Source organism: Drosophila subpulchrella, chromosome 3L (genome assembly GCF_014743375.2).
Source record: "Drosophila subpulchrella strain 33 F10 #4 breed RU33 chromosome 3L, RU_Dsub_v1.1 Primary Assembly, whole genome shotgun sequence".
In the NCBI taxonomy this organism is placed as follows: Eukaryota; Metazoa; Arthropoda; class Insecta; order Diptera; family Drosophilidae; genus Drosophila; species Drosophila subpulchrella.
This window is the reverse complement of record NC_050612.1, coordinates 9,498,733-9,515,192: the sequence shown is the minus strand read 5'-3', so window position 1 is coordinate 9,515,192 and position 16,460 is coordinate 9,498,733. Positions and strand designations below refer to the sequence as shown.

The 16,460-nt window shown below is 40.8% G+C and overlaps 1 protein-coding gene across 1 annotated transcript in view; it reads right to left on the bottom strand.

Annotated features, from left to right (window-relative positions):
- Nucleotides 1-963: 963 nt before the first annotated feature.
- Nucleotides 964-16,460, bottom strand: part of LOC119554213 (glutamate receptor 1) — a 29,722-nt gene continuing 14,225 nt past the window's right edge. The window contains exons 6-17 of the mRNA XM_037865018.1: nucleotides 15,215-15,468; nucleotides 14,374-14,538; nucleotides 11,572-11,913; nucleotides 11,255-11,356; nucleotides 10,431-10,671; nucleotides 9,806-9,900; nucleotides 9,558-9,725; nucleotides 6,806-6,917; nucleotides 4,334-4,794; nucleotides 2,984-3,228; nucleotides 1,619-2,093; nucleotides 964-1,096 (exon numbers count right to left, since the gene is read on the bottom strand). Coding sequence (XP_037720946.1) covers nucleotides 992-1,096; nucleotides 1,619-2,093; nucleotides 2,984-3,228; nucleotides 4,334-4,794; nucleotides 6,806-6,917; nucleotides 9,558-9,725; nucleotides 9,806-9,900; nucleotides 10,431-10,671; nucleotides 11,255-11,356; nucleotides 11,572-11,913; nucleotides 14,374-14,538; nucleotides 15,215-15,468 — 2,765 coding nt within the window. The 3' untranslated portion in view covers nucleotides 964-991. The remainder of the gene's footprint in view (nucleotides 1,097-1,618; nucleotides 2,094-2,983; nucleotides 3,229-4,333; nucleotides 4,795-6,805; nucleotides 6,918-9,557; nucleotides 9,726-9,805; nucleotides 9,901-10,430; nucleotides 10,672-11,254; nucleotides 11,357-11,571; nucleotides 11,914-14,373; nucleotides 14,539-15,214; nucleotides 15,469-16,460) is intronic.

The window sequence follows — 16,460 nt, the reverse complement described above, 5'->3', positions numbered from 1 at the left end:
ATTTGCCAACTGATTGCGCAGCGCAATTATTTGAATGCGGTCGCATAAATAAAGCTGCATACTTTGTTGCATCGCTCAGTGTCGAGATTTATTGTTGAATTTCAGCGCACTTATTGCAAATTAATAACCATAAATTTGGCACGCAATCGCTTCCAAAATGGTCTATGCATTTTGCAACGCATTCTCTTGCTTTCACTTTTGCACATTGTTTAATTTTGAATCTACTTTTACTTTTAAAATGTCACAAACATTTTTCGGGCTTTAAATGGATTTAAATTGAAGGGAAGGGAACTAGGAAAAATGCATACAATTTTAAAATATACTTCTTGAGTTATTGGACTTTAAATTTTCAAAATTTAAAAGATGGAACTTGTTTAAAAAAATATTTAAAGATAAATCATTACCTTATCTTTTTCTTATAACCATATACAGTTTAGAAAACACTTCAATATACTTATTATTTTTTTCTATCTTTAATTAAGTCTTAAGGGACAGCTAAGAACCAACCATTTCTAATAAGACATTTTTAAAAACGGAAATAAAATTTAAGAATTATTATAAGCAAATCTTAAAAGGAATAAGGCCATATATCTAAGACCTTCTACAAACCGTCCCCAAAGTATGCAGCATTTATTGAGCACCTCGTCCTTTTTTGACTGTTTATGGATGTCCCGTGGCTTTCGACTGGCACTTAAGACTAGGTGTCCTTATAGCTAACCCATCCGAGCACTTACTTGCCATACGGATGCTGGTTGATGTCCGGCGAGTGGCGCATCAGGGTGGCACTCCCGCTGCCCGGCGACAGGGTCAAGCTGCCCTCGTGGCTGCCGTTCATGCTGCTCGAGCAGGTGGCCGGCACGGATACGGTGACCCCGTGACCACCGCCACCGCCCATCATCTTCTCCGTCTCCTGGCGGCTGTTGGCCATTATCCGGCGGATCGTGGGCGCGCAGGGAGTGCGTCAGAGGCGCGACTCCTGCGCGTGCTCATGTCAGACCTGCCCGTGGGCGTTCATGTGGAGGGCGTCCCCGGCGTCGGGGGGCGTGGCCGATAGCTGGGCGGGCGGATAGTACTGCAACGAGGCGCAATTGAGATACTGTGCGTGGATTAGAATCAATGTCTGGATACACATCGCAAGTGCGTTATAAATAGAAGGCAGTTCCTCCACTCTGTAATTGGAAATTGTGAACTACACCGAGAAAAAATAGGTATAAATTGGAATTTATTTTTACTAAGTATTAATTTAAAATTAATTTATTCAAACCTGAAATTTTAACCCATACGCCGGATATAATTCTTGATTTAAATTGAATTCCCTAAATTTAATTGGTATGGATGTACATATAAAGAATGTAATTTTATATGTGCTAGCTTGCTAAACATATTTAATTAAATGGGTTTCATTACTCTGTCATGTTCTTTTTAATTTTGAAAATTTGATATTTTGTAATATTTTTTCTAAGGGTATGAATAAGGATAACCTATATTAAAGCGTAGTAAAATTCTTTCTTTGCTTGTTATATACTTTTAAATAAATAAGTTACTTCACAACGGTTTGTTCATTCTGAAGCATATTTGAAACTAATATTTAATAGCATTTTCTCCAAGTGCAACTTACCCCGACGCGTCCATTGTCATAGTCGCGACTCGCTTGAATGGTCAATTTAGCCTTGGCGTGCATGGTGTCCGTCAGCGTGCTCCTTTGATGTGAGGTCGGCATCCCGCCGGGCACGGCGCTCGAAGTACCCAGCATCATGGATCCATTGGCCTTGCCCAGGCTGCCGCCACCCACTCCGCCCAGGCCCATACCCATGCCCATGCCCATGCCCATTCCCATGCCGGAACCGCCGGACGCGGAGCGGGAGTCCTTGCTGCGGAAACAGTACTCCAGGATGGCCACGAACACGCTGACAAGCAGGCCGCCAATCAGTATGTAGAATATCCCGGCCACATTGCTCAGCGACAGCTCGCTGTGCGAGGCCTCCCCGTCCTTGTGGGGGTTGCACTCCGCCTTCTCGTACCACCATTTGTTGCGCAACTTGATCAGCTCGCCGTTCTCCTTCAGCGTCAGCACGGCCAGATTGATGGGGTCCCTGTTGGCGGAGGAGGAGGGGAAGTGAAGGCGCCTTTGTTAAGTATGTGGGTTAGCTTTCATCTCTTGTTGGCAACTCCCCAGCTCCTCAACCTAAAGAGCATCCATTTCTGACTCCCCAATGGCGCCCAGATTCCGGGCCTACACTCAAAACATATGGTACCTATAATATGGTTAATCGGAGAGACTTTTGGGATAATGTCTAGTACCCTCTTTTATAAAAAGGAATGGAAATCTAAAATCCTCAAAATAACATCAGCTTGTTATTTTTGTGTGATGTATTAGGGCTTAATGGATTTTTTTGAGATCCAATCCAAAGCTTAAGAAATATGTGTTATTTAAAATTGTAATATTACAAAAAATCACCAACATCTCAAAAATGTTTTTAAAAATTGAGTAATATATTATTCCAAAAGAATATTTTTGAAAAGTTGTTTTAAGTGACCCAATACAGAAAATGTTTAATTTGTATTACCCGATTGTATTATTACTATAAGTAAATTACAATGTTGGGATAATATTGTTTTTTTGTAAGCTGTATCTGTATTGGGCTTTTAAAATGTATAAATGAAAAAACTTAGGTAAACTTAGGTAAATTCTTTAAAAGCTTTTTAAAGTGTTCCATTAATAAATAATATGTTTTATTTTGACTACCTGATAGCATTATTATTATAAAGAAAATAAAAAGTGTGGGTAAGTTTGTTTTTACCGAACTCTAATGATCTAAAAAGATTATAATTTCAAGAAAGGGTTGCTTAGAAAATATTAACCTATGCAAAGAAAAAATTTAAAATTTCTGTTCTTAAGTTTTCAGACTTTTGCGGGAAGTGCTCTAAGGCACCAATCCAAATTCCCTACTTAGGATGCCCCATTTCCCCGCAGTGTACTCACTTGAGCGCCGAACCGAGCGGCGTGGCGATGCCAAATCCCTTTGTATCCAGATTGCGGCCCACTTTCATTGTGTCGCAGGGCTCGCGGGCGTTCACATACTCGTTCTTGGGGGACTCCACCAGCAGGGCGTACTTGCCCTTGGAGTTGCGCACGCGTTCGATGCCCTCGTCGTAGGTGAGCACGAAGTTGTGCTTCCGCGAGTTCATGTACTCCCACATCTTGTTGTGGAGTCCGATTTGGGAGCGCTGCGGGCACAAAAGGCGAACGAAAATATTAAGTAAGGACTACGCGGATAAGCCGTATACGCCGAGGCATCCGGGGACAGGGGCACTCGATTCCAGGAGGATAGGGACCCCCGATTCCACCCAGACATCCATCAGCATGATGTCGAGTTCGAGTTTGAGCTCCTAGTCGCCTACCAACGACTGTCGAGTGATATATATAAGTATATGTACCCAAAGATATATATATATATATATGTATGTAGGAATATATCTGCTCACATGGTGGGGCAGCAGAGCGTAAGTGTGCTTAAAAGCATCTCAAATAAATGTAGCCATAAAAAATAGAATTGCGTCCCATTTCTTTTGCATTTTTGGCCCGATTGACGGCCGGAGAAATGGAATGTGGATTGCTGAATCCTGATGGAATGAAGGGCGGTTGGAGGGGCGGCAAATTGCTTTTTATTCATCGTCTAACACAAATTAATCCTTGGCCCGGCTGGGACCCTCTCAATTTTGACGTCTCAAAAGGCTCAGCTAGCAAATTCTAATGGTTTTCCAGCTCTTGACTGTTGGCTTTTATTGTCTTTGATTCGCCCATTGTGCGGTTGTCAAATGAGTGTGACATGAGCACCCGAAATTAATTTGGCTGCTAGGCAATCGGCAGTCGCCATACCCTGAGGATTCTGTCGTACAGGAAGGTACATGCAAGGTAGGCAGAGAAAGAAAATTCTGGGGCAATAAAAAGAAAAGAAAGCCTAACGTTTTGCGAAAAAATTGAGAGTAGATTGACTTTAATGGATTTGAATGTTTCTGAAAGATTTTAAGATACAGAAACTCAATGAACTTACTAAATTAATTAATCCTGAGATTTTAAAATACTCATTTTTGAATAATATTTTAAAATGAATATTTATATTTACTAAGCCCCGTTAATCAATGATTTATCCTGAATTTTAGGAATTCTTATTTGAGGTCTTTTGTGTTTATTTAGTAAACCTACTTTATTTAAAAAATATTTTTCTTAAGAAGTAGATACATTTCTAGAAACACGTGTCCCTCAATCATTTCTACCAAAGCCCAATTAATTTCCCTCAGTGCACAGGTGCCTGTCCAATTTGCTACTCACCCGGAAGAAGTCCCAGGTGGAGCCGTGCAGCAGAGTGCCGTACTGCACCTCCGTCTGCGTGGCCAGGTCCTCCGGCGAATTGATCGGCGTGACCATGCGCTCCACGGTGAGGAAGGCGGCCAGGTTGGCCGTGTACGAGGAGATGAGTATCAGGGTGAAGAAGAACCATGAGGCGGCTGCAATCCGTCCGGACACGGACCTCGGCGACAGATCGCATCCCTGCTGCATGAAGGCGGCCAGTGAGAACCAGAAGGAGTTCCACACGCTGAACTCGTTCACCGCCGTGGAGGCTGAGCCTCCGGATCCGGGACTTCCGGCGGCAAGGGCGGCCTGCAGGGCAGCTGCCCCGGCTGCCGTCTGGGCGCCCGGAGTGGGTGGTCCGGGCGGAGCGGGCAGGGGGGCACCTCCGATGATGCCGGGCGGCTGCTGATTGGCAAGCTGTTCGTGATGTGCATGCGGATCTGAAAGAGCAAGCAGGCGGAAATGGGGGCGGGGACAGAGCCCTGTGAGTTGGCCGCAAAACGAAACCGCAGACGGCAAACGCAGTCTGCTAGTGCACAGTAAGAAAAAGTATCTTATTCTATAATACCTATCACAAGCATTAGCTAAAAAGTATTTGGTATTACCAATATAACCTAAGTTTAGTCTTCAATTAAATTAGCTGTTCATGATAATAATATTACTTTTCAAAAGCATAATCTTAAAAAGAATAATTTGCTACGAGCATTTCTCTAATTCACTAAAACTTGTACTTTTCTAGAATCAAGCTAAAGTGTTCTCCAAAAAAAAAGGTGACCATTTCAATGTCAAGTGAGCTATATGAATATTTAAATATTTATAAAATTTATTTTAGTCCATATTCCATATATATTACAGAAACTTTGTCCATATATATTATTCTTTTTATAATAAGGACTTAAAGCCATGTTTTATGGTGTAGAATTTTGTTAACCTGGTCTACAGTAATAAAGACTTGCAGATAAGGTCCATAACTAAGTATAAATTGTATTTTCCCTTTAAAAACCTTCCAAAGTTATAACTTCTCATTTCAAATCCTACTTCCATTTTCTCAGTGTGAATGGGAATCGAATGGAGAGTGAGTCGCCAGTACGTGCCCATGTCGACTGTCCAAGTTTCAATCATTTCGTTTGGCTTGGCTTTTTGCGCCTGCTCTAATTGATATGCAATCAAACCCATAGCCAAGTCTCTGTTCCCCATTTGCTTCAATTGCAAAGCCATTGACTGCCAGGCGGAGATGTGATGACATTGCCGCTCCGGCAGCCCTTCCTCCGGCAAATTCCTGCTTGTGATGCTGATGTGGATGCTGATTCCGGAGGACCATGCCATGGCAAAGGCGTGTCCTTTTATGCTCCTGCACTCGGTGCCAGGTTTTATTTTGCACTCGCCCTGCATCGTACGACTAGGTCTCTCTGTTTATCTATCTCCGTTTTTACACTGTCTGTAAACGCTGCCTGCATACGAAATGTTGTTTACTTTCCGCTAAAATTACATTAAGGATGTTTTGCAGGATGTCAATAGATTGTTATGAACAGCCACTCCACATCCACATCGACGGTTTCTGTTCAGCGTCATTCTCTCTCGGTCTAACTAACTGCCAGTTCATATGTGTATCTCGCTCCGATTGTCAACAGAATTCCTACAAAAACAGCAGAGCCAGTGGCAAATTGAATCGAAATAATTGAATTTCCATGAAATCAAATGAAATCGAATGCAAAACAAGTCAAAAGTTGTAGCAGATGCATACAATTACGAGATTTTGGCTCTTCCGCCTGGCATCCCATTTTTTGGCTAACGCAGATAACTCGTTAGGCTGCACTCAAAAAAACAGTAGTGCATAAAAAAAATTTTTTTCAATAAAGAAAGTAGTTTTTATATCAATATCTAGCTTATATATAATACCTTTCCCATCCCAGAACAGGAAATAGATAACCGTTGCTGGGAAAACTATCTGAATTCATGTGAATGGAATATAATAACCTAGTTTGTTTTGGCTAGGATATGTGCTTAAAAAAATTATGAGGCTTCTTTTTCTGCAAATATCTTTAATAATATTAGTATATATTAAAAATGCACACCGTATTACAATTTTCTTACAAAATATGTTGTATTCAAAATAGATTTATACAGACACAAAATACCTGTGGATTATTTTCTTAAGCTTAATAATTGCCTCAAAATTATGAAGCTTTCAATACTAATGTGACGCATAATAATTGAATTAAATTAAATGAAGCCCTAATACATTTATGATTTTATAGAATAAGACAATAAGAACAAGACTTAAGGTAATGCTAACTTCAAAGGGTATTCACTTGAAAGATCTCAACCATTTAGACATTATTGTTCCCGTTCCAGCGTGAACTTTTCAAAAGCGGGCCTATTAATTCAATATTCAAATAACCAAGCTCTGGCGAGCACAGGTGTGTGGGTTCAGGTACAGGTGGCACTTACCTGGCGACTGTGATTGCTGCGGCTGTTGCACGAGGCGCCATTCATGCGGCGAGAAGCGCGACACAAAGAACAGCACGATGCTCACGCCGATGTAGCTGAAGATGACGCTCACCTGTTGGCAGGTGAAAGGAAAAAGAAAAGAAAGTAGAAAGTTGGTTTGGTGGGGGTGATGGGAGTGGTGAGTAAGTAAACATGAGACGCTCGTGACACGGAACATGGAAGGCTGGCACCTGTGCAAGCAGCCTCTGCGAAATTACCGGCTGCTGCTGCTTTTTTTCATTAAATTTTCTTAACTAATTGAAGCGGAAGCGGCCGGGGCTTTCTAGAAAATAACGAAACATTAACCTAATGGAGCGATGGGGCGGGAAGCGCGGGTTCGAAGGAGCCAGACAATGGCAGCCAAGGACATCGACAGGAGCAGCAACTCTGCTGTGGGCTGTCTGGCAACAGTTGCTACTGTCGGTGCTGCAGCGCCTACAGAGAGGAAAATCTTGTTTGGTTTTTAGAGGATATTTTTAGAGGATATTTTACTTTGACAAAAAATTTTATGAGTATTTACTATACTTTATAATTATTTATTCCTGTTGGAAAAGAAGACTCCTGTTGTAACAGAGTTTGGGAAAGATGGTATAAGGTTTTATGTTACATTATTTGAAATACATCTTTTTAGTTTTTTAAAGATTAAAAAAAAAAAAGTTTTAAAATTTTGGTTGAGATCAGTTCGGAGTTTTATTCAACATTTACTGAATACTTAATCCTTAAATAGAAAACATGGTTATAAAAACAATATTCCAAAAAATACTACAAGAGCCTTAAAAAAACTCAGCAATAAAAATTTAAAAAAAAAACTCATTGTCCTATTTGTATAGTCATTGACCATGTCACTTTGTACTTTAAGTTCCTATGAAAATCTTAATATTGTTAACAATTATAAATAAAATATTATAAAAAAAAAAGATTACATAGATCAAATTAAAATTTATTATAAATTGAAGAAATTGCAGGATTGTTTAATATTCATATAAAATATAAAGATGAAGATCTTACTAAAGTTGAAAGGAAGCTGCAAAGGACTTTCATTTTGGCAAAGGATTCTACCATTTTGGCCTCTCAATATTTAGTGTTCATTTTTTCTAACAGTGTAGAGCCTTTCACTGTTTGTAGGTGTGTGTCGGAGCTGTCGGCACCTGAATGGCTGCCATGGAAAGCGCCTTTGTGCGGAAGGAAAGGTGTGTCCTTGTCGTTTGTCGCCGCCGCTTTCATATGCCTGAATGGCTTTGCCACACACTCGCACACTCGCCTAAGTAGGATTGTGCCGCTTTTGTTGTTGCTTTTCAGATAGCAAGTGCGTGTGTGTGTGTGCGCAGCTAAAATGCTTCATTTAATTTATGATAAATTTTTTGTAAAAGACTTTTTTATTAGCTTGTTAACTTTGCGCCTTGGCTCTTTCGCCTTTCCTTTTGCCCCTTACACTTTCTTCAGCATCCTTAGAGCCCAGATATAGCTATATATATGAACCCAACCCCTGGAAACTAATTTGCATTTGTAATTTTTTTTTAGCTCATGTCAAATTACGCATTAGCTTTCACTTTGGCGCGCTTTTCTCCCGCTTTTATTAGCATTTAATTTTGCGTTTGTCGCGCTGTCAACACTCTTTGACTTTCGAGATTCTGATTTGGGCTGTGCCCCTTTTCTTTTTCATGAATCTTTTATTGTACGTAAATTTAACTGCCTCTGTCGTCATAATTTTGCGCATTTACAGCGCATTAATAGCAGAGGTTGGGGTATTCTTATCCACGCATGCCCATCCAATTTATTTAATTATCTACCCAGTTAACGCCCCCACCATTTTTTCTGTTTGAGTAGTTGAGGATGGGGGCGCCCTGGTGCAACATAAACATCAACTAAACGCTCATACAAATTTGATGGCTCGCCATTATTTAAACAAGCCTCGAGCGGCAAACTTCGGACCAGAGACTAGCGTTAAATTTAAAACTTGACGGCCACGTAATTTCGGGGAAAACTCCATGTTGCCCTGCTGTGCTGTGCACTGCTGTTTATGCGAGTAATGTTAAAAAAGGCAAACAGTGGCAAAAGCACAAAAAACTTTGTCGTTTACTCTATTAAACTTTGGGAGCTTACGTGGTGCCAAGTTGAAGCCGAAACCAGAAGAAATAAATATACAAGTCGAAACTTTGCCGCAAACTTTTGCCCGACCAGCAGCCTTTGCAAAAAAAAAAAAAAAAAGATCCTCCATAGAACATAAAGAAAATAGGGGAACAAAATTGGTAAGCGTAAAAATTACCAGGCAATGGTGGCGGCGGCGAAACAGAAATGAAGAAATTGTTTAAAAACTTTACTCATTTGTATGCAGCGCAATTTTTGCAACATTTTGACTCGTTACCAGAGTGAAAATAAACACATTGCGTTGTGTATTTAGTTGAATGAGAGTCTTAGACGGTTTTTTTTCGGAGTTCGGGATGTATAATTAAAAATTGCCAGCTGGCAATATCAATAGTCGCAGCTAAGTCGCTGATTAAAATGCTTACGGCTTTGAGGACACAGGTCCTGGACAATCTCTGGCTCTTAGCCTGGAAGATCCCTAGCATATCCCGGCATCTCGAGTTGCATCGCTTCGCTGAGCGCCAATGAAGCAAAGTGCATGCAGCCAAAGGAAAAGGAAAGGGGATAAGGATGGGGAAATGGGGTTCGGGGATTGGGAAACTCCGGGAAACTCCCTGCATATACGCACCCAAATTTCCTGCGATAAAGGATTCATGAAGCTGAACACGCCGGGCGTCTGCTTCACTGGCTTCTTAATCATGATAGAGATGCCCAGCGACATGAACGGCTTGCTGAAGTCGATGACACGTTCGCGTTCGGCGGTAATCGTCATGGCGGCAATCGCAATATCCGCTTCCTGCAAGCCAAGGAGTTCGTTTGCCAGAGGGTGAGTTGAGGGGTTAATGGATAAGGGTTACTCCGAAGTGAGGCACTCACCTTGCGCACCAGCTCCCCCACCATTCCATCCCAGCCACCGTGGGCGCTGGATTTCTCCGAGCCGTAATGGCCATCCTTGACCAGGCGCAGCTCATCTGCAATTGAAACACAGGAAAAAAAGAATAGGGTATAATGACATTAAAAACATATAAAGTATTTCGTTTAATCTACATATTTATATAAATATTATTCACTTGATTAGTAGAATCATTAGATTAATTTTGACTATTAGAAAATAAAATTATAAAAAATTATTTTTATTGGTTTGAAAAAATCCTTTAAACTAAGAAAACTCGAAGTCATTGAATATAACTTATTAAAAAATATTTTTAAAAAAATTTCCCTCACGAATGATTGTAGGTTTTTCACTAATTGACTTTACATGACTATTCCCTATTCCCATAACCCTATTCTTAATAAATTCTCTATTAATTAAAACCATTAAGCAAGCACAATTTAGTACTTATGTAATGAAACTTTGTATGCTTTTCGTTGTTAATGGAAATAGTATTTATCGCGAAGAAAATGTACCTAGAATTTTATTTCAGTGCACCGAACCGGATATCGTGAGCGGGGAACTCACACGCCCGATTAAGCAGGGCATCGCGCATTCCCATTCACTTACAGTTAATGCCCAGTTCCTTGGCCAGCAGATCGGCCAGGTCCTTGCAGTATCCCTCGTAGCGCTCGTTGCCGTGCAACTTCTCCCCAAAGGCAGCCTGCTTCTCCATGATGTAGGGCTCCTCCCGGACGGTGGTTACTATGTAGGTCCGGTTCTTCTCGAACTCCACATGCGGACGCAGTCGGACGTACTTGGCATTTAAGGGCTGCAGCCCGGCATCGTCATTCCACTCGGCCACCTTGACCTGGGTTGTCAGAAAAGAAGCAGTCCCGAAAGATTATAAATTACTGAGGTGGGCACAGGCCATAAATAATTCAGAAATCGACACCTTGCTCCCCACGAGGGAACAAATCGAATCGATATTTGAATTATTTTCTATTTCGGCAATCCGAGGCTGGTCAATTTAGTTGCGTTTGGCTTAGGCATTGTTTATTGGGGAAAAGTTCCCAAAAATTTAATTAAATTGCATCTAAATACAGTTTTAAATTTGGAACTTTTATTAACTCTGTAGGATAATGGTATATGAATATTTAAAGTATTGACTGTAGTTAAATTCACTTCTAAATATCAAATATATTGTGATATAAATGAACTTAAATGCAGAGATTTATTTAGTTTTAAAAAGGAGGTAAACTCCGTAAGAGTATAAAAAGCCTGGCGAAATATCGCTCTCTATTTCCAATTTTGAAGTGAAAAGCAGTGCCCAGAAGCTGAACACGGCAAACAGCGACAGGGCTTTAGCTTTTACCAGAATGGCTTAACGCCGCGCGGACCATTAGACACAGCCCCGCAGAACACTAAACAACACTAGACAACAAAACACATACCATGGCGCTGTTTACTGTCATCTCGACGACGTGCAGCGTGTAATTGACGCGTCTGCCGTCATCGTTGAATTTGATGTCCCCGGTTAGGCCCTCGATTTCCACCTGCGGAGGCAAAGATACCAACAGATTGATATATATAGGGTAAGGGATACAGGATACAGAGTGCCGAGTGAGCCGTAAAACAGGAACAGGAGTGTGTGCTTAATTGCTTTGTCAGTTTGCACGGCCGGCATGGCAGGTGTATCGATGTCGATGATGTCGGTACATTGTGTCCACATCATCTCATCGTCGCGAACATGAATGGATCCTAAACTCACCTTTCTCAAATAACGCGATATTTTATCGCCGTGCTCCCAGGCATTCACCCAGCCCTTGGCCGTATTGCAGTCCAGTGCTCGGGAGGCCATGCCACCGGATCCGCCGGAATCGCTGCCGGCGAATCCACCGCCCGCCCCACCATTTCCGAAGCCACTACCACCCCCTCCGCTGGCATTGTAGTTGTAGCCATCGCTGGACGTCGAGGCCGCCGCCTGGGCCACCATCAGCGTCTGGCTCCGCCGCTGCACGTTGTTCCGGAACTGGTCCGGCTTCTTGCGCAGGATTTTGTTGAACGCCTCCACCAGGACAAAAACTGCGTCGTACATGAGTGCCGCCTGAGCCTGAATTTGGAAATAAAGAGTTAGGATTGAAAACCATTGAGATCGTAGGTAAATATATGTAATTTATAAGATACAAGTTATAAGTTAAAAGAATAATTGAAAACGGTATCGAGAACAATATAAGAAATTTAACCATAATGTTGACCTACGATTTCTAAAAGAATATTTCCCAAGATATGGATATTTCAGTATTTTAATGGCTTTCAGAAAGGAACCCCCAAAAATGCATTTATAGATTCCATTACTTCAGTTATTGTTTAGACGGTGGGATACCGGTTTAGACGTGGGATACCTCTATGAGTTTGTGGTTGAAATCTCAAATGTTCTACATTAAAATATAACTTTAAAACGAGGGTCCAAATTTTAACCCATTTTCATGTTCGATTTTCCCGTATTTCCAATGGTTTCCAGAATGGGACCCAAAATCTGCACTTCTAAATGCCATAACTTGAGTTATTGAAGTCCAATTTTGACGTGGGATACCTCTATGAATTTGTGGATGAATTCTCTTATATTCTACATCAAAATATTTCTTTTTATCGAGGGTCCAATTTTTAACCCATTTTCATGTTCGATTTTTCCGTATTTCCAATGGCTTTCAGAATGGGACCACAAAACTGGACTTCTAACTTGCATAACTTGGGTAAAAGGATTTCAAATTAAAAGGTTGATAGCTCTTTGAATTTGTGATTGAATTCTCTATTGTTCTACATTTAAATATTACTTTAAAACGAGGTTCCAATTTTTAACCCATTTTCATGTTCCATTTTTCCGTATTTCGAAAGGCTTTCAAAATGGAGACCCAAAACTGAGCTTCTAGATTTCATAACTTAAATAATTGGATGCCGATTTGGACCTACGATATCTCTATGAGAGAAAATTTGATTTTATCTTTTAAACGAGGGTCAAACCCACCCCAAAAGCATTGATTTGGGATAAACCCTAGCGGATGGTGGATGTTAGTCAATAAGGCCCCCCGTGGATTCGGCTCTGAGGTGAGGTGGTTTTATGTGCCGGCATTTAATGAGTGCACTACACGCTGTTATTCACAATTTTGCCAGCCATTGTCCTCCGGGGCAGAGGTATCTTCCGCCATATTTAGCCCACCAGGTGAGCAGGTGATGGGCGACGAGGGGTTGGGCTAAGCTAGCCCAAGGCCCGGCGGGAGTTGATCCACGAAACGTGTCGCACATTAACCCACACAAAAGAGCGGGCCAAACTTTGATTTAATATTTAACTGCTGGCTGGACGAGTCCTTAAACTGGCCTACTGGCAGTTGGGCAAACAGAATGCCGCACAAAGACTTTAATGTGAATTTCCCCCCAGAACACACACGCAAGTCAAATAAACAAACAAATGCTGCCAAAGAGAGCAGCGGTCCAGAAGCCGGACCGGAACGGACCTAAAACGAAGGACACCGGACCAGACCGGACCGGACTAAAGCGAACCGAACCAAACTGGACCGGAGAGAACTGTCCTCCAGCTGAATTCAACTAACGTTTAAGCGCCACAAAGTGAAATCTTTGTCAACAAGGATAATGCCAAGGAAATACAAATATAAACAGCCAGCAAGCGCAAACTAAACCAACTTGCTGCTGTCGCAAGGCTATCTCTTTTACACTTAAAAAAATATTATTATTTAGGTAAAAAAAGAAAGTTAATATAAGATGATATCATATTAGGTTTGAAATATTCACTTTCTAAAAGTATTATTTTTTGATACGCATCTAGTTAGTGCTGGAATGTTGAAATACCAAAAAAGAACACGATAAAATAAATTGATTTTTAAGTTTCTAAAATTTTCTATAAAAAAGAATCTAACTTCAAGAAAATATTTTAATTCCAATTCGATTTTAATTTATATTTTCCATGTCCGTATTTTCTTAATATAAATCTTTAAAGGATTATCATATGATCTTTGCTTTGACTTACAAACTTAGTGAGTTATTCTTAAGTTTCGGGAAAACTTTTTTAAATATATATATATATTTTATCGAAATTGTATATAATTTTGTTAGGACGAGCTGTTTTTTTAAATCTTAGTAATCTTTTAAATGCCTTTTCTCCTGAGTGTATCTGTCTAGGTCCCGGTAGCATTGACAAGGACAACGGAGCAGCAGCGACAAGGACACATGTGCCTTTGACTGCAAGTTGTGCGATAGCTATCTGTCTCCTGCCCGCTCGCTAAAAGTGAAATCTGGAATCTGTCGCCGGAATGCGAATACTAGAATACTAAAATACTAGAGTGAATAAGAGGACGGGTATTTGACGACACGCAACACAAACAGAGGCACAAACACAAGTACAAACAGAGCGCTGAGCAGCGACAAAGCGCCGCAAACTATGCTACAGTTGCTGCAGCATAGTGTTCTTCCCCGGACAAACATTAAATCCCCGCAAATATTTAACTGACAAACTAGTGAGCTGGCCTCGTTTGGCCGTATAGTAGGGGCTACTCACCGAAATCGATTCACGGCCAGCGCCCACACTCATCTGGGGGTCCAAGCGCTTCCAGCTGTCGTAGAACTCCCGCACCAGCCGCCGGTTCGTGTCCACGATGCGAAAGCCCGTGATGTTAATGGCACCAAATTCGATTATCTCGCTCTCCCAGCGATCGTCCATGACCTGCAATACCATTGTCTTGTATTGAATCGAAATTGGGTTCGTAGAGGTACAGTGGGACAAATTGGTTACAGTATTGTGTAAAATGCCAATTTAAATAAAATTCATTTCGATTCAAGACTTTTAACGTTGTTAATTTTAAAAGGGTAATTTTTATTTTTAAGGTTTATATCAGATAACACTAAAATTTTTTTCTTAATTTTTGGAAGTGATTATAAATATAACGAACATATTTGAAACACTACTGACAAGACAATGGAACCGAAATTGGGTTCTTAGGGGTACAGTGGGCGAAATTGGCTATACATTTGTGTTTTTAAATGGGTATAAATTACATTCAACACTTTATAAGGGTCTTATTTTTTTTGTTTTATGTCTAGTTTTTTTATACAAAAAAATTTTTTTTAAGAAATGTTCGAAAAAAATCTGTGAGGCTAATATTATTATTAGCCTAATAATAATATGAAGTTAATATTTGAAAAAATATTGGTAAGAAATTAATTTAAAACAAAATGTAAAACATTTGGTATTTTTAAATTTTAATGTGATTAAATAACCAAAACTCCACTGTGCCTTGGTTTAATCGTTATTTTTTGGGTTTTTGGCTACGTTTCTCGCCCGGGACTGGTTTGGGTATTTGGGGTTTTGGTTTTTGGGTTTGTGGGGCAGTAACACTTACCAAACCACTCAGCAAATAGTGGTAGGTGCGTCGGCCCAGTCGCAAATCGCGGACATGCTGGATTAGTATTTGCTTGGCCATTTCCGTGGGGCAGTCCAGAACGATGTGCTTGTTCTCGAACCGGCCGATCTGCTCCAGCGTGTGCAGGAACTCGATGGCCATGCTGACATTGGAGATGCGCTTGACCAGCTCCACTTGGAAGGACTCGTTGCCGGGGCGCAGGCCCTGGTATATTTGCTGGAGGCGCAGCAGACCTGCGGGGTATCAAGTGTGATCCTGTTAATTAACTGAGTTTCGTGCAAACTTACACCCATTCCGGTCCAGCCGGACATATGGCCAGATCCAGATTCCCAGATACGTACATAGATGCATTAGCACAGGGGCACACAAATTACAGCCATCAACAGTTTTGCGAGTCGTTAGCCAGTGCAAAGGAAAAGGGCCCCGAGCCCCAATCCCCAGTCCCTTATCAACAAGACGAGCATTTGCAGCTCACAGGAAGCCCCGGGGCTTTGGGAAGGGGTCAGAAAAGGGGTTACGCCCATCCACCCGACGAGAAATCAAATTCTCAGCATTATTCTAGCCGAAATCTGCTTGAGCACTAAGCTCGTCTGAAGTGGGCTGAATAAAATTCGGGAGTAAGCTACTTATTTTATTGAAAACTCTGCTAATCAGCTGATGCTATCAACCGAGTTTATCCAGATCAAAAATTGTGAATGTCCATTCAAAAGTTATCAAGAGGTTATTTTTCCAAAAATATAAAAATCTTTTTTAATTTTACTTGCTTTTTACAATCCAGTCGTATAAAAACTGCAAATGGCCAACAAAATGGGATTTAAAGCACTCAAAGTTCGGTCAATATACAAAATGGAAAAGTATTCAACTATTTTGGCATTGAAACACTAAGCTTGTGCAAAATGCAGGCAATTACTTGATGCTATAAGCTGAGTTTATCGCGCTTAAAAATTGATAAAATATATGTAATCAGAAAATCAAAAGTATTTTAAAGAAGTGGAAATAACAAACCCTTTTTTGGTTTTATAAGTAAGCTCCTTAAAATATGTCTACAAACCAAATGATATAAATTCGATTCCTTTATGCCAATTAAATCTGAATTTTTGTATTTTTCATTGAATTCTCCACACGTTTCTGCTTCCATTTTTGAGTACTTTTAGTCATAAATTCTGGCTTATTTCTGTTCAGACCTAAGTCCTTACAAATCTGCCTACACAACGCTCCAGTTTTC